This window comes from Chrysemys picta, chromosome 22 (genome assembly GCF_011386835.1).
Source record: "Chrysemys picta bellii isolate R12L10 chromosome 22, ASM1138683v2, whole genome shotgun sequence".
Classification (NCBI taxonomy): Eukaryota; Metazoa; Chordata; order Testudines; family Emydidae; genus Chrysemys; species Chrysemys picta.
The window spans coordinates 12,920,796-12,945,289 of NC_088812.1; the positions used below are offsets into that span (position 1 = coordinate 12,920,796).

General features: G+C 55.5%; 1 protein-coding gene across 4 annotated transcripts in view; it reads right to left on the reverse strand.

The window, feature by feature from the left end:
• Positions 1–450: 450 nt before the first annotated feature.
• ANKRD52 (ankyrin repeat domain 52) overlaps positions 451–24,494 on the reverse strand; it is a 37,522-nt gene continuing 13,478 nt past the window's right edge. Inside the window, exons 5-28 of one of the 4 annotated variants that reach the window (XM_065575893.1) lie at positions 23,099–23,299; positions 22,235–22,322; positions 20,719–20,861; positions 19,848–20,060; positions 19,562–19,640; positions 18,753–18,867; positions 17,872–17,954; positions 17,661–17,778; positions 17,154–17,222; positions 16,577–16,717; positions 15,855–15,932; positions 15,355–15,466; positions 14,409–14,480; positions 12,635–12,836; positions 10,498–10,585; positions 9,733–9,850; positions 9,039–9,258; positions 7,937–8,024; positions 7,338–7,421; positions 6,392–6,537; positions 5,986–6,068; positions 4,579–4,661; positions 3,672–3,763; positions 451–2,274 (exon numbers count right to left, since the gene is read on the reverse strand). In XM_065575893.1, coding sequence (XP_065431965.1) covers positions 2,030–2,274; positions 3,672–3,763; positions 4,579–4,661; positions 5,986–6,068; positions 6,392–6,537; positions 7,338–7,421; positions 7,937–8,024; positions 9,039–9,258; positions 9,733–9,850; positions 10,498–10,585; positions 12,635–12,836; positions 14,409–14,480; positions 15,355–15,466; positions 15,855–15,932; positions 16,577–16,717; positions 17,154–17,222; positions 17,661–17,778; positions 17,872–17,954; positions 18,753–18,867; positions 19,562–19,640; positions 19,848–20,060; positions 20,719–20,861; positions 22,235–22,322; positions 23,099–23,299 — 2,961 coding nt within the window. In that variant the 3' untranslated portion in view covers positions 451–2,029. Of the gene's footprint in view, positions 2,275–3,624; positions 3,764–4,578; positions 4,662–5,985; positions 6,069–6,391; positions 6,538–7,337; positions 7,422–7,936; positions 8,025–9,038; positions 9,259–9,732; positions 9,851–10,497; positions 10,586–12,634; positions 12,837–14,408; positions 14,481–15,354; positions 15,467–15,854; positions 15,933–16,576; positions 16,718–17,153; positions 17,223–17,660; positions 17,779–17,871; positions 17,955–18,752; positions 18,868–19,561; positions 19,641–19,847; positions 20,061–20,718; positions 20,862–22,234; positions 22,323–23,098; positions 23,382–24,494 lie in introns of all 4 variants that reach the window. The other 3 variants (XM_065575896.1, XM_065575895.1, XM_065575894.1) reach the window with 3 other exon arrangements.

Consider the following 24,494-nt stretch of genomic DNA (forward strand, 5'->3'; position numbering starts at 1 on the left):
CAGCAATTCGTTGCAATGCCCATTTCACGTAACGTAAATGTCTGGCCAAAAAAACAAAAAGAAAATCGGAATTCACCTTCATTTACCAATACTCTATTTTGATCCAAAAAATGCTGATTTTTGTAATAGATGTAACTTAGGCAGGACAGCCAAAACTTATGGCTCGCCCATTTCCTGTAACAGTCTTACTGACCAAGAAGAGAAAGTGACTAGCGCCGATGCTCTGCTGAATGAAAAGGAGAGAGATCCCTTCCTGGACGTCCCCCCAGCCCCAACCCAAGGCTTGGTTCTCAAAATATTTCTTTTGGCGCGCGCACACGTCACTGACTATAGTCTGAGAACCAGGAGGTTATCCCACCCCCAAGGCTGCAAAAGGAAAGAGAATCAGTGGAAAAGATCGTACATCCAATGTTTTTGCCCTGTCGACCCGCTCTGATCGCTACATCCCAGTCTTTGGCTTCAAACAGACTTGCGATATGGTGAAAGGTTTTTCGTGGTTTTTTTTTTTTTTTTTGCACATGATACTGTTACAGTAATTAAAAAAAAAGTAGTGCACATTCTTGAATGTTTAAAACATGCATTATAAATAGGATTTTTAAAATTAAAAAAAACCCAACAACACTTAAATGAAAACACCAATCCCACATACACACACGCTAATAAAACCTGCCAAGATGCCACATTAGAAAAATAAATACAGACTTAGGGTTGTGAATAAGGACTTTGAAGTGCATTTTTTTCCTTAAAAGGTTAAAACTTTTTTTTTGTGTTTTTTTTTTTTTTAAAGGTAAAAGCTCATTTCGTTATAAATAAATTTTTAAAAAGCAACACTGACGGACTCTCACATGGGAATGGCCGCGCAATACGGAGAGGAACAAAACTTAAGAAGGAATCGCCTCTCAGGATCCAACATTTTGCCAAAAGAAGAAAAAAATTAGAATCCCTAAAGTGCCTGGTGTGGGGAGGGAATATTCCAGCAGTGCAAACGTGGGGTTCGGAGCAGACCGCGGTGGATGGACAGTAGCACCCGTTTTTGCATATGAAGGAGTGAGAGCTGCCAGCGGTTATCTCAATGTCCTGGGTACAGTAGTTCGGGATTCAAGTGTTCTTATTGGAATCAAAGGATGAGCACGAAAACAAAACAATTCAGATGAAGGAGCAGTTACAGTGGCACTTGCCCAGGTGCTAATGCCCAACACTCAGCAGTCGCTCGCTTGTCTAATTCCCGCCCCCAAGTTCAAGTTTCCGCTTTCTGGTTAGACTGTGCAATTGTGGAATGAACAGAGCCGGCACGCTGCAGAGTCGGGGGCATGGGAGGGGAACTGAAAAGAAAGCGGAGGGTTAGACAGGCAGGAAGGGAAGTTCCAGGTGGAGGATTTGAAATAAAACTGGCTCCAAAGTCAATCCAAACTCAGGGCTGGGAGGGACCAAACGTTCTTCCCAGCTCCTGGGTGAAAGGAATTGGCAATCCAATTCCTAATGGCGGAGAAGCCGCCTCTCAACGAGCAGCTCTGTAAGGCTGTTTGATCACTGCCTCCTCAGAGCTCAGCGGTCACCAAGAGACGAAGCCCAGCGGCAGCCCTGGCCCCGCGGGTGTGGTGACGGGAGGAGGGCACTGCAGAAGAACCAAGCAGGGCTGCCCTCCGAAGGAGCTTCCCAACGGGGAGAGGTTAGTTCTAGAAACAGGAAGTTAGAAATCAGAAAGTCCCTTTTTCAGAAAACCTGAAACATTCCCTGGCCCCTGCCCGGGACCAGCTGTGCTAATGCAACGGGGCTGCTTTTGCCAGCCGTCGCTCCAGGAGGGGTTCGCCCGCGCTGAACGGGGGGAAGGGAAAGGCTCTTTGCCAGCCGCTCATTAAGTCAATTAGCTGCCGGCAACCGAGTGAGGGCCTAGGCAGAAGAGGAAGCTATAATGTCGGTTGCCAAGCCCTGTGTGAAGGCCTGTCCAGTCTTGTTCTCCTTTAAAGTGCCCTATATTTATAGAATTTCTAAATAAATAGAAGAAGATATTAGATACCCATAGTTTAAGCTACTCCGAGTAACAGCCGTCTAAGCCGATAGCATTGTGCCGGTCCTTGGTGTAGGGGCACGTGCTGCCGTTGGGCAGGGCCCCGCAGGCCGCTGTTTTGGCCGCAATGCCGCAGTTCTTGAGGAGGTTGAAGCTGAAAGGGCTGATGGCGTCTTTAGGTGGAAAAGGCTTCATGGTGGAGAGGATAAGTGCCAGGCAGTCTGCAACGTCCTTGTTGGGGGCGCAAGCCAAGGCTGGGGTGTGACCTGGAACGAAGCCACGAGGCGGCGCTAGTGGAGCCGTCAAGCCGGCTGCACGCGTCAAAGGGGCCCTGGTACATTGTCGCATTAAACAGCAGGACAAGGCTCGCTGCTCCCCGCCCCCACCACAGCGCGGAGAGGAAGTATTGTCCAGCGATAGGGCATTTGCCTGGGACTTGCGGGAGGAGAGAGGTCAATGACACGCTCCACCACAGACTCCTTGGGAGACACCGCGGGCAAGTCACTTAGCTTCTCTGTGCCGCAGCTCCCCAGCGGGGATCCCTGCCCGGCCTCACAGGAGAGCACTCAGAGAAAGGCATTAAAAACTCTGGGGCACTCAGCTACCATGGCGACAGAGCCCATGACATGCAGGTAAACGGGCAGCACCTGAACCTGGAGCATTGCATGGGCAGCCCCTTTTTACTCTCCCCATCCCAGACTAGGCAACCGGGCCCAGTGCAGGAGTCTAACTGGAGCCTGCTGGTTTAGAAAAGGGGTGTTTGCTCACCCAGTTTCACCCCCTCCCGTTGGCAGGAGCCTTCAGACCTTGTGCAAAACCCGTCAACTATTTTCCTGGGCTGCTCTGGGCAGGGCCGCAGCAGGGTTAGTCATTTGTGGTCTCGGAGAAAGGCAACTGCTTAACAGGTTTTTTTTATTGTGTTTTAAACGTGTCCAGAACCGTGGATTCAATTTTTGCAACCAGGGCAATTTTTATTCCCTGAGCAGAGGAGCTAGGACTGGAGCGTGGGGCTTTATTTGAACACTGGGATCCCAGAAATTCACACGTTATTGCTTTGGGGCTCTGGCTGTTCTTGAGGGTTTTAGCAGTTGCTAAAACCAGGGCAGAATTTACGTGGGGGGAAAAACAAAAGCAACTGGGTCCTATTTGGCAGGCCCAGAAACCCTTCCTCTGGTAGCGGGAAGGATGCGCTGCGAATACTTTCAGGATCAGACTTGTCCAAGCAGAGAGAAAACCCACCGATCCCCCAATACGCAGATTCTACAGAACATGCGAATGAGGAAATAGCTTCTTTAGCCTTATCCCAGCTCTGAGCTTTCATGCCTGGCCCCAGCTGGCCAGGTGACCCAGAGGATGACACATGGGGCGAAGGCCACATTAATAACACCTGCTGCCCCACTGGAATGTGGAGCTTGGACGTGTCTTTGCCCGGCTACGGGGATCACGGCATTACCACCACAAGGGCTGCTCCCGCATCGCCGACAGCAAACTCAGTACGAGAGCAGAACAATGTTCAGTATGGGGGTGAGGAAATACTCCAAGGTCCAGGTGCCTGTCTGAGAACCCCAACCAGCCACCCCTGCCCAAAAAGATGCTACGTAGAGACTACGTTGTACCTGACCCCGCCCATCCGCCAGAGATCCCAGCTGTGAGGCATACGCACCTTCTTCATCCACAGCAAGTACAGTGGCACCTCTGCTGAGCAAGGCCTGGACAACAGAGGCCAGCCCGTTCCGAGCTGCAATATGGAGCGGCCTGCAGGCAACAGGGAAAGGGAACGCATTACTGAACCTGCCAGGGCAGACAACTCTGCTGCCTTTTCCATCTGGAACAGTCTCCCCGACGCACTTCCAATTCAGCGCAACCCTCGTCAGCGGCACACGGCTTCCTCTCCGCACTGGCGCACCCAGTGAGAGCTTTCTGATCGGCTGGGGAGGTGGTGAACTAGCTCTGGACTGGAGAGCAACACAAGCTCAACACACAGAAGGGCCCACAACTGAAGCTAGGACCTAGGGAAGGCTGACCCACGGGAGGATGCAGGGAGACAAAGGCACTCTGCAGAAATGTGGCCCATGGAGATTCGAAGTCCCAGCAGGCAATGCTCTGACCTTGCTGAGAACAGTCCAGGCACAGCGCATGCTGGGAATGGTCTTGGCGGGTCACACCTCCGTATGAAAGAGGCAGGTGGCTGTGATTTGTGGAACTCAGTGAAAGCCCTTGGACAGTTTCAAGACCGAGCAGCGGCTTACGGCCTAATCTCCCTCCCTTGAACTACCCGGACGCGAGAGGTTATTGCAAAGGACTGCAGGCTATGCAGACTGCAGACTGACAAACCCTAGGATATTCTCCAGGGCTAAGAGGGGGGAAAACATCCAGATCGCAAAGGGCTCTTTACTGTGTGTGAACGTGTGATTCTTCCCCCCTAGAACTGTGGCCCAGGGACTGCGCCTCCTCCTGGGCTCACCCACTACCTCCAACCCTTTACAGCCACCCGGCCAAAACAAAACCAAATCAAACCAAACCCCCCCAACAGCCTTTCCCCCATTCATACCAGCTGGTCACATACTCACATCTGCAGAGCACTGTTAGTTGCATTGATAAGGCCAAGGTCTTGGGTTTCCCCCAGAATCAACAAGGCACACTTTTCATGACCCTGCAAATAAAACCGAACAGTTTAAAATTAAGGCGCATAAGGTGGGGAGGGAGAACCCAGGTGTCTCTGCAAATGGTGTTCTCACACCGCTCGTGCTTTGCAGAGGAACGGTCCCGTTTCAATACGCTTCCATGCTGACCCATGTTTGCACGGGGAAATGCACAGACTAGCGGGCTTTTCAATCTCTGTTCTCTACTCCCTCCTCCTACCCAATTTCTCTGTTCAGGGGTCTGAAAATAACCCCCGTTCTGTGTTACAAACTGTTCCCCTTTTTCGGTTTGTTTGTGTTCGACACACAGATTTGGAAGCTCCCATCCCCACCAGGTTTCAAATCCAGCTGATGGAGCTCTCAAACTCCCGCTTCGCTCATGTGCCAGTATCACCCCAGTGGGAAGGACCCAAAGCCCATCCAGGATGGGGTTGAACAGAACAATAAAGAACATCTGGGGCCCTAGCCACTTTTTTGCTGACTCCACACATTTCCCCCTCCACGTAGGCACGTGTGATTCCTGTTTTAAAGCGAAGGAGATTGAGGTAGAGAGAGTAAGGCTGGGCACCCACGTCTCTTTAAAATTCCATGCAATTTGGGCACCTTCAGCTCCTCTGAAAATCCAGGCTGAAATGACCTGTCCAAGGTTTCCCAGAGCCAGAGCGACAACTCAGGTGGGTTCCGCCTCGCAGTCTGGTACTCAGTTTCCCTAGACTCTGGCTCTCTCCCGCAGATCAAGGCAGACTTTGGCCCAACTGCGCACGTAAATCTGATTTTAAATTGATTTAGTTAAACTGGTGCCATTAAAGACTGGGTGGATGCTTATTTCCGTTTAAGCTGGGTTTAGGGCTTGTCTACACATGAAATTTATTCTGGAATAAGGTACGGTGTGAATTTAAAGCAGATTAACCATTCCTGATTATCTCGCTGTGTGGATGCTCTTATTCCGAAATAAAGTGCCTTATTCCAAATTAGCGTAATCCACTACCAAAGTGGATTAAACCTTATTTGTAATAAGGTACATTCATTCCAGAATAAGAGCGTCCCCACAAGGAGTTAATCAGGAATAACTCCCCTGTAGACAAACCCTTATTTCCGTTTAGGTTAAGTTGATTAAAAACAGATTTAAGATCAACCAAAATAAGCCACTGACATTCACACGAGCGAGTCCACACTGGCTTAATTCAACCTGTGCAAATGCCTGTGTAGACAAGGCCTGGGGGTGCAATCTCTTCTCGCCAGCAGGGCCCGGATTAGCACGCTCTGATGTTTTGAGGCTCACGGACTGAAGGTCTTGGTGATCGTGACTGTTTAAGAGAAGGGTCAATCCCATACCTTGCTGCAGGCCAGGTGAAGAGCCGTGTTCTTGTTGACGTCCAGCACAGTTAAATTTGCTTTCGCTCTATACAGCAGGAACTCTACAAGCAAGAGAGGCAAACGGCGTCAGGCCCACGCAGCCCGGACTCCCTTAGCTCAGGGATAAGGTAGCAGGAACAGCATGTCCGCTAGCTGCGGAACGGCACAGTACCCGACTGAGCGCGTGTGAATGGTTACGACACCCCAGCCTGCAACTGAACAACTGGCAGCCCAGAGCCTCCCACCCGACTGTCAATTCCATCCCGTCACCACGATTCCCTCGGAATTAAACGTTATTCTGAGTGGCGGGGAAGGATCTACCGGGGTGAACAAAAGGGAGTAGGTAGACGCAGGCCAAGGAAGTAAGCGCTGGATTGCTACGCACCGACTGCTGCGGTCTGCCCGTTCTCAGCAGCCATCATGAGAGGGGTCCTTCCCAACTGGTCAGTCGTGTCTACCTCAGCCTGGTGACGCAGCAGCAGCTGTAAACCGTGGATGTTGTCTGCAAAGGCAGCAGCGTGAAGGGGTGTCCTGGAAGGAGAGGGGAGGGCGTGAGGGGAGACCCCACCGCATCCGCACTAGCAAAACTCTACCGGACTCCATGGGGACACTCCAACTAAAGAAGCCTGGCTGAGGACCCCAGACAGATACATCACCCCAGTGATGGTCAACATTGGTGCCTTTCATTCCCAAGGACCCAGAAACACGTCAAAAACCTAAGCCCTAGTACTGAATGGTGATCAATTGCTCTCCATGACCACCCAGGGAAGGACAAGGAGGGTTTGTCTTAATTTCCAGGAGTCTCCCGCTGACTCGATGGTGCAGCCACAGCGGGGAGGTGAGGGGGGGAGAGGAGGAGAGAGAGACACACAGCGGGGGGGGGAGGACACAGCAGGTGCGCACTGCCACTCTGTGACCATTTAGGACAGGAAGTAAAACCAAACGCTGTATGCAGCTGAGATCTCAGGGAATTAGATGTAGTTACCCAAGATGGAATTTGGGGCAAGTCTGACCAATACAGAGTGCCAGGGGACCCCCTCCTCTGATCACCCCAAGCTGCCAGGACCATACTTTCACATCTGCTGTGACTGACAGCAGCACAGAGCCCCGGCACTACATCGGGGTCAGGAGTAACTCGGAGGGCAGAGCGTCGGCACCACTTCGTGGGTGCCTCGGGAGGTTTCCCAGTACGCACTTGGCTCAGTTACTGAGAGCCAATGGGATCAGAGCACAAAAGCAATCGAGCGGGAGCCTACGTCGGCCTTTGGCATCCCCCAGGCTCCACTGAATGCCGGGAGAGACGAGGCACGAGATTAAAAGACGCCGCTCACCTTCCTTTGGCATCTCTGCTATTAACAATCTTGGCACCCAATGCTTCCACCAGCATTTCAGCAGTGCCTTCCTGGCTGTTAATTCTGCAGGGGTGACAAGAAGGAAAATGAAAACCAAGGCTGGGCCGAGCTGTCAATGCGCCAGGCAATGGCTCAGCTCACTCCTTTGCTACCCCGGGCCAAAGAGCCGCAGGCAGGGGAAGGAAGATCACATGCCGTGGTGCAGCACTCCCCGCTGGCCAGCTGAATGGGCTCCAGGGTGATTGCCTGCTTAGACCAGCTGGCTATGAAGTGAATCAGTCTCTGAACCACCCCCATGCGGAGGGCTTGGCTCCAATGCACCCTCTAGTGGTTCACACTGACCCCACAGCCCCAGAGTCCGGTTACTGGATTCTGAGGCCAAGGCAGAATGGAGGGCATGGTAGAACGGTCAATCTCCGCAGCCCCACGGCGTTGCGAGCCCTTGGGATAACAAGGAGCTGGAGCCCAGCCTGTCTCTCCGAGAGCACACGTCCGTTCCTGCCCTGCCGTGCGCGCGCTCTCGCACTGTTCCAAACCAGGATGCAGAAGAAGCCGGCTCCGGGCTGGTGGCTACTTACACAGCACAGTGCAATGGAGTAAAGGGGTTTCCTTCCAGGTACACAAATGGATTGTGTTCAAGTAACAATTCAAGACAATCTTCATGTCCTGCAAAGAGGGAGAAAGGACGGGGAGCTGTGAGCTGAGCAGTATCGTGGCAATCACCTCTCACCCCTGGGAGACTGACACAGGGGGGATGGGACGGGACTTGAATGGCACAAACACCCCCCACCAGCCCTTAGCTCCTTCCAAGGCCCAGGGAAGCCATCAGAGGGCGAAGCAGGAAGAAGTTTCCTGCAGTCTCCCGTGGCGTGAGATCAAGCCGGCCCGGTGCATTATTTAAAGGAGGGGAAGGCGAGCGAGCGCCATTCGTCTGAAACGTGAAGTCTTGGCAGCGGGATACCCGACTGGACACAACCCGCCTGGTGCAGTGTGACAAGGGGACAATGCCAGCTCTGCTAGCAGGGCAAACCCTGGGCTTCTCCTCTCGGCCAGAGAGAGATCAGTCCCCGTTCTTGTCTAACGGTAAAACCCTGCTGCATTTTCAGACATTTCGAAGACCTGGTCTACACTAGGTCAACCTCGCTATGTTGCTGCGGAGCATGAGAAATTCACACCCCTGAGCAATGTAGGTCAGCCGACCTGGCCCCAGTGTAGACAGCCCAGTGTCTTCCATCGGCCTCGCTACCGCCTGTCGGGGAGGTGGGTTGACTACCCTCCTGGGGGTGTAGGTAGGGACTACACCGACGCGCTACCACGGTGGAACTGTAGCATTTCAAGTGTAGACAAGCCCTAATTCTGCTCCAGTCGTTGGCCTCTTGGCTGAGTTTGCCAACACGCAGGGGCCGGGGGACTCCACAAGGGGGTGGCCTGTGTGTCGCCGACGTCCCGGGTTTCAAACCCCGAACAGCCAGATGGCAACGACAGTCTGTCCCTCCCAGCCCAGAGGGGGGAGGCTCTGTCAGCCTCAGCGTCTTATTTGCAGTAGGGCCCCCAGACCACCACAGCGTTCTCCGCACGGCCTCGTTAGTGCTGAGTGAGGAAGGGCTGTTTTAGTTGAGCTCTCTCTTGGTCTGCAATGGGTGTAAGGCAGAGAGGATGGAGGGGTGTCATGGCTCTTACCGCTGTACGAAGCCCAGTGCATCGGCGAGTAGCCGCTGTAATCGACCACGGAGTCCAGAGGGTCAGTAGAGAGCGCTGCCTGCAGCAAGGTCCTCAGGATTTCTGAATGCCCACACGCCGACGCAAAATGGATCGGGGTTCGACCCTTGAAATCCCGACACAATACAAAGGCATCGTGGTCCAGCAGGGCTCCCAGGCAGTCCTCACACCCCGTCACCGCCTGTGCCGGGTAAAGAACACCACAGCTGTGAAGTGGTGTCTCCAGCCCAGCGGGAAACCGCTCCACACGCCAAGCGCAGGCAGGGTTACAGCGAACGTGGCTGGATTTGCACAGGAACAGCAAAAGGCACCGCGCGGAATTTCAACTCCTGGCTCCACAGCTCGGGGGCGCTAGAGTTTCTCCAAGGAAAAGGTTGCTGGAATTTTTTAAAATATTGTCCCTTTGCCTCGTTCTTAGAGGCAGCTGAACTGTTTTGGCTAAAATTTGCCCCAAAAAGTCAGCCTGAGGCAGACGCCTGGCATGCGAAATTTCAGCCCAAATGGTCGAAGTTGGGCAATGTTATAAGTAACTGAAAACAGGGTCTTATAATGGAGAGTGTTGGTGCCACCAGCCCTTCCTAGAACAAAGCGACCTGCAGGAAACCCAGTGAGAGAAATCCCCGGCCCTGCACCGAGCTCCGTCACGCTCACTCACCCCTCGATGCAGCGCAGTCCTGCCTCTCCTGTCCGCTGCATCTGTTGTGGATCCCTTCTCCAGCAAGAGATGGACGCAGTCGACGTGGCCGTTCATGATCGCCAGCATCAGTGGGGTTCTGCGGGGCGATTGGGGGAGCACAGGAGAAGGATGTTGGCTTGGGAAGGGCAGTGAACATTTGCAAGTTTAAATCCCTAGTTTACAGGTCTCCTGGGATCTATCCCAGCTCTGGGAGGTCAGTGCTGTCTAGGGGTGAGAGCGAAAGGGGGCTGGGAGTCAGGACTCCTGGGTTCTACCCAGCTCTGGGAGGGGAGTGGGGGCTGGTGGGTCAGAGCAGCGGGGGCTGGGAGTCAGGACTCCTGGGTTCTACCCAGCTCTGGGAGATCAGTGCTGTCTAGGGATGAGAGCGAAGGGGGGCTGGGAGTCAGGACTCCTGGGTTCTACCCAGCGCTGTTCTAGGGTGACAGCAGGAAAGGCAGGGCTTGGAGCAAGAGGATTGGGAATCAGGGAGTCCTGAGCTTTATTCCCAGCGCTGCCTCTGATTTGCTGCATGACCTTGCATGAGTCCTTTTCCTTGCCTCAGTTTCCCCTTTCTGTAAAATCGGCTGGGGGGTGTAGGGAGGTTTAATTCTTTGCAAGCGCTTTGGGAAGATCCTCAGGGGACCATCGCTGAGCAGCCGTTTGGCATGTCACGTACTGCTCTGGGGCAGGAAGGATATCCTCATGCAGACAACGGATATTACTGAGAAACCAGAATTGACTCACTGGCCATGGATGTCCATAACGTCGGTGATATCCGCCCTCTCCCCGTTGTCGATCAGAAGGTGTAGGGAATCTGTGTTCCCGTAGGCAGCTGGGAGAGAGACACAAGGGAGGGAGGAGTTACAGAGACAGACACGGTGTTACTGGCCATGGGGAAGCAGTAAACGGGAAGGGCCTTGATTTTAAGTAGGGCTTTTGACACAGTCCCGCATGACACTCTCATAAGCAGACCAGGGAGATGTGGTCTAACTGAAACCACGATAACGTGGGTGCACAACCACTTGAAACACTGGAGTCAGAGAGCAGTTATCAATGGTTCGCTGTCCAACTAGAAAGGCATCTCTAGTGGGTTCCCATGACGGTTAGTCCTGGTCAGGTACTAGACAATATTTTCATTAATGACTTAGACAACAGAGTGGAGAATATGCTTACAACATTTCTGGGGGACACCAAGCTGGGAGGGATTGGAAGCACTTTGGTGGACAGGATTAGAATTCAAAACGACTGATAAATTGGAGAATTTGTCTGAAATCAACAAGATGAAATTCAATAAAGACAAGGGGCAAAGTATTACACTTGGGAAGGAACAATCAGTCGCACACATACAAAATGGGAAATGATTGCCTAGGAAGGAGAGCGGCGGAAAAATACCAGGGGGTTAGAGTGGATCACAAATTGAATACCAGTCAACTATGTGATGCAACTGAGAAAAAAGACTAATCTCTTCTAGGGTGTATTAACAGGAGTGTCTTAGGTCAGACACAGGAGATAACTGTCCTGCTCTGCTCGGCACTGCTGAGGTCTCAGCTGTACTGTCCCCCGCTCTGGGCACCACACACTAAGAAAGATGTGGACAAGCTAGAGAGAGTCCAGAGGAGAGCAACAAAAATGATTTAAGATTTAGAAAACCAGCTCCACGAGGAAAGGTTAAAACTGGGGATGTTTAGCTCTGAGAAAAGACGACGGAGGGTAAGTCTACACGACAGCGCTGCACCGATGCAGTGTGTCTGGGGACAGGAGAGTGCTCTCCCATTGGCACCATCATTCCACTTCGTCGAGAAGCGTGAGCTATGTCGGTGGAGAGCGTCTCTGCCGCTGTGGACAGCGTGAAACTTGCGTCGCTCAGGGGGGCTTTTTCCTGCCCCGGAGTGATGCAAGTTAGAGCCTTTGAGAGAACCTGTTAACAGTCTACAAATATGCTGAGGGCTGTTCTAACGAGGACGGTGATCAATTGTTGTCCATGTCCACTGGAGGTAGGACAAGAAGCAATGGGCTTCATCTGCAGCAAGGGAGATTTAGGTTAGACCAGGGGTCGGCAACCTTTCAAGAAGTGCTGTGCCGAGTCTTCATTTATTCACTCTGATTTAAGGTTTCGCGTGCCAGTCATACATGTTAACGTTTTTAGAAGGTCTTTCTATAAGTCTATAATATATAACTAAACTATTGTTGTATGTAAAGTAAATAAGGTGTTTAATTTTAAATGAAGCTTCTTAAACATTTTAAATTAAAACGCAGACCCCCTCGGATCGGTGGCCAGGACACGGGCAGTGTGAGTGCCACTGAAAATCAGCTCGTGTGCCGCCTTCAGCATGCGTGCCATAGGTTGCCTGGGTGAGACGTTAGGAAAACCTTTCGAACTCGAAGGGGAGTTAAGCTCTGGAACAGATCAGGGGAGATGGTGAAATCCGTATCACTGGGGCGGTTTTAAGCACGGGTGGGGGACACAGCTGTCAGGTCAGGTCTAGATGTGCTTGGTGCTGCCTCAGCGCAGGGGGCTGGACTTTATGACCTCTCGAAGTCCCTTCCAGCTCAACATTTCTATGACTCTATGATGCTATAGTTCAGGCTTTTGCCACATCTTCCTCTTTTGTAAGGCCCAGGTACTCCTGTAGCAGGTAACTGGTCTCAGGACCCTGCTCCTGCTTGAAGGGGCCAGTCACCCTGCAACATCCCCTTTCATGACCTCAAAAGGAGCCATGTTAAGTCACCCCGAGCCAAGCAGGCTGTCTGCAGCCCCATTGTGGGTCAGGCAGGGGGAGGCCTGGGCTCTGAAGGGCTGACTGCAGCAAAGAACCCTGCAATGAGATTTGTGGTGCCCGATCCACTGACCAACCCAGCAGAGGTGCCTTTCCACTCCCACCTGCAGCATGGAGCGGCGTCCACTTCTTCTTCTTCTCCTTCACAAGGGCGGAAGCACCGTGGCTGGTGAGCACCTCCACGCACTCTGTGGAGCCCCTCTCCGTGGCAAGGTACAGCGCCGTCCGCCCTTTGTGGTCCCGCACGTCAAGGTTCACGAGGGTTTCGGCAAGTGTCTTTAGGGCTTCACAGTGACCGTTATAGGCCTGCAGGCAACACAGAGCACGTCCCCTTAGGAAAGGAGCCGGACACACGCTGTCCAGGAGGAAGGGGCAGTAACAATTCTCTACCACCGTTATAATGAAAGCTCTCTCAATACCATGCCGACCACGCTCCCCCTTCCGCCCCCCTGGCCGGTGCCTGCGGAACTGCCAAGGTGCACGCACTGGAAGGGACAGCGTGAAACACCCCATTTTCCTCCTGCTGCTGTCCAGATTACTTATACCTCCCCCTCTGGCCCCAGCGACTGGCACAGGAGCGTACGACTGTCCGGCTGACGCGTGCCCTTGTTTCCCTCGCGCGTAACTTGTCCGCTGCTGCTGTGTAAATGCCACAAGTTACTAATTCGAAACAGGCTATACTCGTTTGAAAACGATCAAAACGAATTCGTCCTGACAGCATGATTTATTGGGCTCAATACAGGGATAATGGGGTTAATTTCTCCAGCCCGTGGGGGCCAGACTAGATGATCTAATGGTCTCTTCTGGCCTGAAGATCTGAATCTTTACAAAGAAACCTTGAAAAATTAGCCAAGCTTAAAAAAAGTGAGACATTGCCCAGCTGCCTACAAGGCAATGGAGAAGGGGCTACAACCTGCTGCAAACTCCCCTCCCTCCGTGTCTCGGGCAGCACAGAGCACAATACCTGTGCTTAACCACGGGACAGCAGCCACTGTTTCGGAGCCGGACACCCCACCATCAGGCAGTGAGGTTAGCCCTATTGCGCACATGGCGTCGCTGGAAGCAAAGCCAACCTGGTTTCTTCACCAGCGATGTCAGGACAGCGTAGCCTTTAGATTAATTTGGAGTGCAAAATGCACGTCACTAGGCACAGGTGCCGTCTTTGGTGGCTACTCGGAGATGAATAGAGAGGATGATTGGTGTGACCCACAGGGACTTTAGGAGTTTTATTAACACCGCAATCAGTGTGAGCTTAAATCACAGACTAGGAAACATGACAAGAACACCGGCAGACGCTGCGTCACGTCCACTCACCAACCCCCGGGCCGGCGGGCTCCCCTGAAGGTGAGATGAAGTGTGAAGCTTGTCACCACCCTGCCATCCTGAGATCCCACTGAGGGGCCGGTTTGAGTCTCTCTTTAGGCCCCTGTTCTCTACACCCACCTATGTCCGAGACGATATTTGATTAAGTCTTGGCCTCTTGTCCATATCTGCCATTCCTGCTCTCCAGTTTGGGGATTGTAAGGCTTTGTGGAGACAGACGTTCTCTATACAGTGCAGTTAACGAGTCTGGCTAAATAAAACCTTTACAGCACAAGACAGCTATTTGCTAGAGCTTCGAACCCAAGGTTACTTACTCATTCCAGCTTCTCTGAGGCATAATGTAGCCTTATGTTACCACTAGGCCTCAGATACCAGGCTGCAGGCTCACTACCAAGCCTATTTTCAAATAATCTTTCCGTTGCTTTACATGAGAGCTTTAGTTTCATGTGCGCTAATTCAGCCGGCATCTGAACTCTGTCTAAGATACAGAGTGCGTATTTTCCTGATCACATGAGCTCAGGTCATGGGTCAAAGGTCAACAGTAGACAAACTTACAGCTAAGTGCAAAGGGCTGACTGGGATGGTGCTTTCCACATCCTCCAGGCAGTTAAAAGACATTTCCAGGAGCTGCAACAAAACAAGCCACGGTAAACTCTTCAGGTTGTACTGCTTCTCCGTTCTGGCCACCACGGGCAACGCCACCAGCGTGCTGTGCTGTGTGACGCATCTGGGCTGTTGGAAACCAGCCCCCGACTGCACCAAAGACACATGCTTGGAACCCGGAATGGAGAAATTCCTTTCACGGGGTAGATCTCCCCACTGCTTTCACTAAAGAGATCGGGATCGAGTGCAGAAGACATTTGAGTCCGATTCCTTTTATCTGGGCGCTTGCCCCGTGCATCTCACCCGTTGGTGCACCCCAAATGGACTGCTTCATCACGGGTGTTTAAAAATGGCCTCACTGCTCTTCCCAACAGGAAGATGGCTTCCATGTACCCTGGAAGGGCGCCGTCTTCCAGGAGAGCACCTCCGTGCGTTTCTGAGACGCGCAGCACCCCAGTGCCCGTCGCTCATGGCCTGCGGCTCCTCGGCTGAGGTTACCATCCTGTCTTTGGGAGCTGGCCTGAGATCCGGGCACGTCTGAGTGCACCAGTCACCAAGTCTCCTCTCTGCTCCCATCTCATCTTTTTCGGGGAACGGGCAAGCTGGCAAGCACCGGCTTCCCCTCCTCAGCCAGATCCGAGGGGGGGGACTAGGAGCCCTACACCATAATCCCAGTTCCTTCCTCCCTCGTCACACAGCTCTGCCCCCCACACTTTCGGCTGCAGCACTCGGCCCTGGCCACTCCCCGGAAGACTTCTGCCATACTCCTAGATTCGGCTGGGGAGGCTGAGCAGAAACTTCCCCCCTACTTCTTCCTGGGAGCACTCCTCATTCGAGTCGCCTGTAAGCCAAAGGGCACCAGGCAGCTTCGACTGCCCCCCACCCCCGGCCTGCTTACCAACTCGAGGTTCTGTCTGTTGCCGTAGGCAGCTGCATAGTGGACAGCGGTGTATCCCTGCTTGTCCCGGAGCGACGCGTCCGCACCGTTATCCAGTAAGAACTCTAAACAACTGCAAGGGGCACAGGGGAGAGGCAGTGGTCAGACACGCATTCCCACGGACGCGCCCGCCGCTCTAATCAGCCAGCACAGATCCTCGCTGCCCAGCACACGGGCTGCGAAAAGGACTCGGTGTCCCCCTTGAAATTCCCGCTAAAGGCAACGAGAGCGCCGTGCCCCGGTACCCCAGCTAGTGAGGACTGGATCTGCCTCAAGGCACTTTTGAGCCAAGGGTAGATCCTTATTAAAAGTCAGTCACTCCACTGCCTGCTGGAGACGCCCCAGCGTGCCGGCTCGGAGGGTGGGGAAAGGGGGAAATGGCGGGGTTCCACCAGTGCCATGGGAGACGGGACAGACGACAAACGTTATCCCCGAGCAGGGGGTTGAGATCGGCCACTCACAAGAATGCCTCCTTCACTCTGGACTCCTTCAGTGGCTCCTCGTCAGTGTCATGGCTGTTTCCTGAATGAGTCTCCGCTCTGAAAGATTGCAAGCCCGCGTCAGCCGGCTGAGACAAAACGGGGAAGCTGGAGAGACCCCAGCCAGCTCGCAAACGCCCGGACGCTTTCCGCTCTTGGAAAGCCAGGTCCAGACCCACTCCCTGCAGCAGCAGCCGCACAGCCATGGAACAGCCTCTGTTCCGCCCCCGCCCCGCCGCACTAGGGTGAACGTCGGTTCTTTTGGACCCGTTTCCCGCTGCCTTCGTAGCGGAAGAGCATTGTGCACCACGTGGGCCGGGCAGCATAAGCAGGGGGCTTTGTTCTTCATCAGTGATTTGTTTCTACCATCTTCGGACCAAGAGCTGAGAAAACCTTAAGGAAGCCGCCTCCTCCTCAGCGGCAAGTCGGCATTATCCCTATTTCCCACGCCTAGAGGGGAGGGGACTTGCCACCATCACCCTGCAGAGGTGGGAGCAGACCCCAGGAGTCCAGGCACTGGCCTATCCTTCCTTTCCCTTACAATGCTCCTCCTCTTTAGAAGCCACCAGGCACCACCTCCCACCAGGGAGCTGCCGGGTACCCGCTCCAATCAGGAAGTACCACGGACCAGCCTGCTTAGGGCCCTGCCCTGTGGGCTCCAGCAGCAGCTGCTACGGGAGGCAGGTCCCTCGGGGCTTTCCTACCTCCGGTACGTGTCCGAAGCGGCAGCATAATGTAAGGGAGTGCAGCCTTTACAGTCCGTCTCGTTAATACTGGCTCCGGTGGTGACCAGCGTCACCGTACACTGATAGCTGCCATTGGCAGCCGCGTAGTGCAGTGGAGTCCTGGGGAGGAGAGCAGAAAACGGGGTGAGGAACGCCCGCCGCCATGCAGAGCGGCGGCAAACCCAAGGAGACGGCAGCCTCACAACGCAGAGACAGCGGCAGCCAGGCCCAAGTGACACCCACGCACGGCACAGCAATATCCAACCCCCCACCGGCGACGCGGCTCCCCCTTGGGGCAGCAGCAACTCTCCGAGAAGCAGAGCTGGGCTCCCACGGGGGGGGGGGAGGAGGGGACACTGATATGGGTGACTTCTGCTCTGCGAGCACCTTCAGGGCAGGACGAGCCCCTGCCGCCCACTCAGGCCCGCCGATCTTCCCAGCCACAGGGGCTCACCCCCTAACGCCCAGCTCTCTGTCCCCCGGCCCCGAGGGCGCGATTGTTCACAGAAAGCGTCTCTCTGCCCCTTCACACGGGTGTGCCGCCATCAGTACTTACCTTCCAAATTTATCTCTCCTCCTCAAGTCAGCACCGCTGCTCAACAGCAAATTAAGACATTCAACGTTCCTGTAGAGGGAACAGAGGGGAAACCCGCTGAGAGGGGCTGGGTGGAACCTGAACGCCGTCCCTCTTCCGGTCAGCGCTGGCTCTCTGGGACCGCTCTGCCTAACACGTGGCCTGCGCCTGCCTGCAGCCCTTTGTCACATGTGTAAGACAAGAGAGTACAATCGAGCGCCCTGCCCGTCCCCACTGGCACGGTGCCTAGACGACCACTGCACTGGGGGCTGCCCGTATCACTAGCAACTCTCCAGGAACACGCTTGTGCCTCCATTTCTCTCTTCCTGCTGCTCTGCAGCAACTGGGAATCGTATCTAGGTATTCGCAACCTGGCTGGACGGGTAATAAAACTCTCGATGTCCCCGTGACAGGGCGAAAGCAGCTGCAGTCGCCTCCCCCTAGAGGGCTGCCGGTGAGCCCGGCGTGATGCCCGGGGCAGGGACTCACCCTCCCGAAGCAGCAGCATGGAGGCACGTCCTCCCAAGGTTGTCAGGCGTGTTGATATCGAAACCCGCGGACAGCACGTGCTCGTTGCTCAGTGAGGAGACGATGCTGTACAGCTGACCTGTGGGGCAGGAGGAGACGGGTCAGGCGAGGACTCGCCAGGCCCCCCCAGCCCAGGCTACCCTCCCCCCAAGCCACCCCAGGCTTTGCTCACCTGAGGAAAGTAGCTTACGACAACAGTCTGAAAATCCAAAGAGAACAGCTAAGTGCAGAGGGAACATGTCGTGGATTCCACGCCTGCCAACAGGGAGAGAGGGCAGATAGGAAAGGACCAGTCACAGCTCGCTGCCCTCTGAAGCCCTAGCCCCAGCAGCAGACAGTCCTTCCTCCGGTCCCCCTGACGTGGGGGTCTCCTGATGGTGGAGAAGGAATCCTACCCCATGCCAGCCTGCAGGCTCTCCCATCAGCCCTCCCTACCCTCAGCAAATTTCCATCCGCACCGCAGCAGAGCCTGAAGCTAGACAGGCCCATGGGATGACCTAGTCTAACGCAGGCCGTTCAGGTGCACCCACAGAGCCCTCTATCAAGGCCACCCACTAGAGTTAGATCAAACATTTCAGTCCTCAGGAAAATCAACCAGTGTCTCCAGTTCTCTGCCTGTGGCACGAAGGGCCCCCCCGCCCAAGGCCCGTAGGGGAGACATGAGCGATGATCCAGCAAGCGAGCCGGGCGCCATGCTGCAGAGGAAGGTGAAAACGCCCCAAAGTCCCCGCCAATCTGACCTAGGGGGGAATTGCTCCCCTGCCCCAAATCTGGAGATCGGTTTGACCCGGGCACATGAGCAGGAGCCGGCAGCTAAGAAGGCTTCTCCGCTCTGCCTCTGAGCATGGGTCTAACCGGTCCCGTCTCCGGCCGTGGAGAATCGCTGATGCTTCAGAGAAAGGCAAAAAAAACCCAGAATCCCTCACATCAATTGCACATCAGGGGGAAAACTGTCTCCCACTGCATGAGCCCGCCCCCCGCTCTCTGCCCGAGTGCACCTCCCGCATCGCCACGCCCCAGCGAGAAGGGGGTTCATCCTGGAGGCCTCCTCACCTTGCAGTGTCAGCACCATTCGTCATCAAAGTACTAATTAGCAGCTCGTGGCCGTATCTAGCAGCAACATGGAGGGGGGTATTGCCATATTTGTCAGCACAGTCTATCTCGCTGCCTAGAAAAGAGAGCAAGAAGCGGTTGGCTTGGTGGGGAATTTCTGGCCCAGGCAGCCCAAGACCTGCTCCCCCTCGTTCCCCGCGGAGGGCTGCGGTCCATTGCACCGAGACAGCGTCACACCACCTTTCTCCAGGCAGAAGGCCCAACTTAACTGCTACCGTAACCCACGGATGAGTGTGTGTGACAGCCCTCCTCCCCGCTCCCCACACACCTCCCAGGCCTGATCTGCAAAGCGTCTGAGTGCGTCGCAGCCCCAGCTATGGAGATCCGGGCTCTCTATGCAGCTCCTGCGTTTGGCTCGGGCGGTCCCCGGTTCAGCCCTGGCCGCAGCAGCCAAGACAGCGGCTGGCACTGGACTCAGAGGACGATTGTCTCTGGTGGCAGGATCTAGCAGCGCTGACACTCTTTGGCGCTGAGCTTCCATGCGGCTGGAATTCCAGCTTGGTGCTCCACGAGAGCTAAGATCCAGACCTAACACGCGTCTCCCTGTGAGGGGTGGCTGTTCAGCTGGGGAACAGAGCTGATTTTGGGGTGGGGGGAGGCAGGGCACTTCATTCCCCTGGCAGACGCTATTAAACACTGAAACAAGGAAAGAGGGACGGGGTGCCCGGGAGGCACCGGTTGGTGAGAGAGCTGGAGTGAAATGCCCGGTAGGAGAAGAACATTAGCTCAGCGTCCAGAGAGCCACTTACCGTTCTGTATGAGGATCTGAGACCGCGTAAACCGTCCGTGAATGGCAGCCATATGCAAAGGGCTCTTCCCTTCCTTACTCTGCAGAGAGAGAGAGAGAGAGGGGAACTAGCCAGCTGGTGACACTGTTCCCGAGCTCGGCGATTGAGGGGTGAAAGTCCCGTCCGTGCCTGGAAGATCCCGTGTGTCTGGGTTCCGAACTCCATCCTTCCTCCCCACACCCCCGAGTTCATCCCACCTGCCGCCCCTGCATGTCTCGTGCGCGTGGTCCGGCCCCGGCCGGCGTACCTGAAAGTTCACGTCGGCTCCATTGTTCACAAGGAGCTCCAGGCAAAGGGCCCCGTTGGTGGAGACGGCAGCAAAGTGCAGAGGGGTGAAGCCCTTCTCGTTGGGCTGATTGACGTTGGCGCCGTAGTTGACCAGCTCATTGGCCACGGCGTCCTGGCCCATGTAACAGGCGATGTGAAGTGCAGTGTTCCCAAGGCAATTGGGTTCATCGATCTGCGGGAACGAACAGAGCCAAGAGCCTTCAGGGGATCTCGGTCAAGGATGGGCTGGGACTGGCCAAGAAAGGGGGGGGGAGGAGAGCCCATTCTACCGAGAACCAGACGCCATCAATCCCTGATCTCCTCCTCCACACATTCCCCTCAGTGCCTGGGGACCCCCTCAAGTCATCACAGGAAACAGAAGCAAACGCTGACTGCTCAGCACAGGAGACGAAGAAAAGTCCCAAATCCAACTGAAACAAGAGCCAAACACTGTTAACTCCAGGGGGAATTTGGGTAGGACAATGGCATTAACTCCCCTAACTCTTGGGGAAAGCACTCGGGGATCTTTAAAAACCATAAGTGACCAGGGCCTCAGTTTTCCCTCTCTAGCGTCAAGTCCAGCAGCATCCCGCTGGGATCCGTGCAGCCCCAGTGGGTGAGAATGCCCACTCACCCCCCCACGACAGCCAGAGAGTTTCCAGCACCCCCACGGATTTCACCCATCCAAGGATTAAGACCGCACGCTCTCCCAGGACATCTCCCAGCATCTGCCTACACCCAGTGCCTTCCTTAGAGTCCGCAGAGCAAGCGGAGCCCTGGTCCCGCAATGGCACTGGGACCCGCCATCAACGAATGGCCACATTCGTTTGCCAAGCCGCCACTGGCCTCACCTCGACTCCCAGCCTCAGCAGGTGTTTCACAACCTCGACCTGGCCACTGGCTGCCGCGGTGTGGAGCAAGGTGTAACCCTTCTTATCCTTGCACATGACGTCAGCTCCCCGGGCCACCAGCAGCTTCAGAACTTCCAAATGCCCTGTGCAAAGGAAACAGGAACTCAGGGCTGCAGCACCTCTGCGGCCGGCGAGTCCTGAGCACGGCGGCAATGGGGGCTTCAGGGTCGATACGCGGCCACCAGACACAGGACTGGGACCCGCCATCGCGTTCCACGGAACAGCCATCTGGGCGGCCCAGAGGGGGAACGATTCCCCGCCCCCCAGCCGTGCCATGAAGCTTGCTAACAAGGCGATTCAGATAGAAATGTCTTAGTTTGACTTCACTTGCTCCACATGGGATGGTCAGGGGCTTGGATACGTGGGTCAAGAGTTTTGTCTAGCCTCCGTATCCTCCACTGAAATGCTGTAACTCCCTGCAGTTCAATCCTCCTGTCCCTTTGACACCAACACCAGCAGTGGAGGGGACCTGCTTTTCCCCGGCTGCGCAGCGGTGGCATATTAGCGCTGTCCCCCGGTGCAGCGCCCTGTCACTGGCCACGGCCTGCTAATGCCAGCAGGACTTGGGCCTGACAGCAGTAAGAAGTGGCACGAGGCTGCCCCTTGGCTGTCACTGCCCAGACTTTGCTCCCCCATAAGTTAGCGGGGAGAGAAGAGGCTGTATGTCATAGGGCGTACCTGCCCTGTAGCACCCCCTCCCTCAGTTTCCCATCACCCCCTCTGGGCTGCCTTTCATGGATAGAGCCTTTATGCCCAGGCTGCTTCCCTGGGGTCCTCCCAGCCCCTAATTTAGGGCCTTCCCCACCAACCTGAGTTCTCTGCCATCACCTGACCCCAGGGAGCCCTGCTCCTGAGGCCGGGAGGTAGCTACCTGTGGCACAAGCGGGCTGAGCGATCCGGGCTGGCTGGCCCCCAGCCTCCTGGCCTTTGCGGGGCAGGCCTCCCCATTACACCTTCATAATGTGCTTTTGCGTACGAAAGGTGCCACGCGCCCTCCCAAGTCCAGTGTCTCCCCCACCCCCTTGCAGCCACAGGCTGATGGGAGAGTCCAGAAAAGGGTTCTCCTCCCACCCTGCCTGCCAGATCGCTGCTGGCTCTGTCCCTTCTCCTCCAACACGGCCAGCCACGCGATGCCAGGCCCGGGACAAGAGAGATCTGGAGCCCTGGCTGCCGAACGAAGATCACACGGGAGTCAGGCCCACGTGCTGAATGACACCCGAAGAGCTCACAGCTGCAGGGGGAGGGGACGGTTTTGAGGTTCTATGTGCAGAACTGGTGAGACTGGGGGGAAGGGGAGAACACCCACGGCGGTGTGCCCCCCCCCCCCCCCGACTCACTGCCTGTGCCACTAGCTGTATCCGCAGGGGAGTCCCAAACGGGGACGCTGGGAAGTACCTGTATCAGAACAAGGCCAGCTAACAAAGGGACAGACAGGCAAGGCACAAGGGAGACGTACCTAGGAAGGCTGCCCAGTGGATGGGCTGACGCTCCTTCTTGTCACACGTGCTCAGGCTGGCCCCCTTGTTTAAGAGCAAGTTCACTATCTGGAGGTGAGAGGAAGCAGTCAGAGGAACGGCTCCCACCAAATTCCGCCAACCCCGTCCCGGCACACACGAGAGCCTCGCGCCTCCTGCAGCCCCTGGAGCGATGGGGCCCAGCTGGCCTCCAGGCACTGCCACAATTTAAACGTTTCCTAGCAGCCTGGCTGGCTGACCCTGGCCGGCCGGGGGTGCGGACGGAGGTCAGTCAGACCAGAGAGGGCTCTCTCCAGACAGGCGAGCTGGTTCAGAGGGCAGGAAACAGATGCTGCGTGTTGGGTGTCCATGGTAGATGATTTCTCTCCCTGCCCACCCCCAGCTCCTCACTGCCCCGACTGAGGATCTTGCACATGGAGCGCATGCATCTAAGGACGAAGCACTTTCCCCCCTCTAGCCGGCAGCTTAGCAATGCTTCGGGGCTCCCCCTCTCTGTATCCTGGGAACGCCTCCAGGCTCTGATCAGCTGCAGGGCCCCATTGTGCCAGGCGCTGCGCGCACAGCATGGAATACAGCCCCTGCTCCAAAGAAATCCCAAGCCAAAAGGCGGACAGACTGCTGCAAACAAACAAAGCAACTTGGCCAGAGTCCCAAGCCTGTCGTTCACCGCGTCATTTCCATGTAGTCCCTTCCCTCGAGAGATCACCCTCGCTTCACAGACGGGGAAGCCGAGATGCCAAGGTCACAGAACCAGACTGAGAACCCCCAAGTCCCGAGCGCCTCCTCCCTCCGGACCACCCGCCCGCACCCCCTCAGGGAGGAACACGCAGGTGCGGGCCGCTCACCTCGATGTGGCCGCTGTGCACGGCGTGGTGCAGTGCCGTGCGGCCCGTGCGATCTGCCACGTTCACACTGCTCAGCAGGGGGATGATGGCCTCTGCGCACTTGGTGGCGCACTTGGCAGCGGCGACGTGGAGCGGCGTTTGCCAGTACTTATCGCGGGCGTTGACGTCCGCCGAGTGCTTCAGGAGGAGGTTAAGTGCCTTCTGCCAGGACAGAGAAAGGGTGGCTGTACCCCACGCCGGTGGGGGCAGACAAAGCCTCAGGAGCTAAGCAGCACCATTCGGTCTTGAAATTAAACCAAGCAGCCAGGGGTGAAGGGGCAGGTTCATCACTAGCAACGCGTCTGGTTACCCTACCCGCCTCTTAGATCGGTAACGGCAGCCCACTGCTCACCCAGGGACTACAACTCCCAGCATGCAATGCTTCATCTCGAGCCAAGCTGCTGGATATCGGAGCTGGTGTGGGAAGGCTGCGATTTGGTTGGGTTTGCACACTGCACTCATCACCACGGCTGCCACATTGGGCAGCTCCTTGCCCGTCCTCTTTCCCTTTCATTGCCGCCCTGCCGAGACGCAGCCTGCTGCAGAAGGGTGGAGTGTCGGGGAGTGAGACTGGCCCTCCAAAAGGCCTGGCGGCGTTTTAAAATGGGTGTAACGATCACAGGATGGTACAAAACCCTAGTGCAGACAGGGCACGCTGTAGCTTAACACGCGTTACCCGCTGACACCCGGTAACGAGCCCTGTCTCCACAACGATGTTAAGTGTGCTGGCTATCGCACCCCTGTTTTCCTGGGGCCGAAGCAGCGGAGCAGCCTACGATGGGCTCATCTCTGGGGTGAATTCTATCCGCACCTCCAAAAACACTGCCCTGACCCTTCAGCCCAATCGCGCCTGCCCAGAAGCAGCCTGGGACCGGAAGGGCTGGGAGTCAAGGTTTGCCCTTCGGGACCGGGGTGCTAGCTGGCAGAGTTGGCTGGGGCAGCGGGCGCCGTACCAGGCACTAGCTAGCGATACTCGTATTAGTCCATTTCATTGCATGATTTTTCTTTTTTAAAACCATTGAAATCTAGACAGAGCCACGAGCAGTCGCCGACGATAGCCAAGATCCCACAAACAGAACACTGAGGGGCCCCAGGCTGGGGTCTTCAAAGGCCCCTGCCAGATGGACTTTCAATGGGTGCTGGGCGCCTAAGTCCCTTTGGCTTACCAGGACATCTGAGCCTTACCCTGTGGGCAGCTGGGCCTTCACAAGACTGCGCCTATCTCTCCCTAGAGTGCCTCCTACTGGTCAGTGACAAGCCTCAAAGGGAGGTTAACTTATCGTCACTAAGCTGTTCCAGTAAGAGGAAAGGATGCTGCCCCTGACCCAAAGCCCCTGCTGAGAAAGGAAGAGGTACG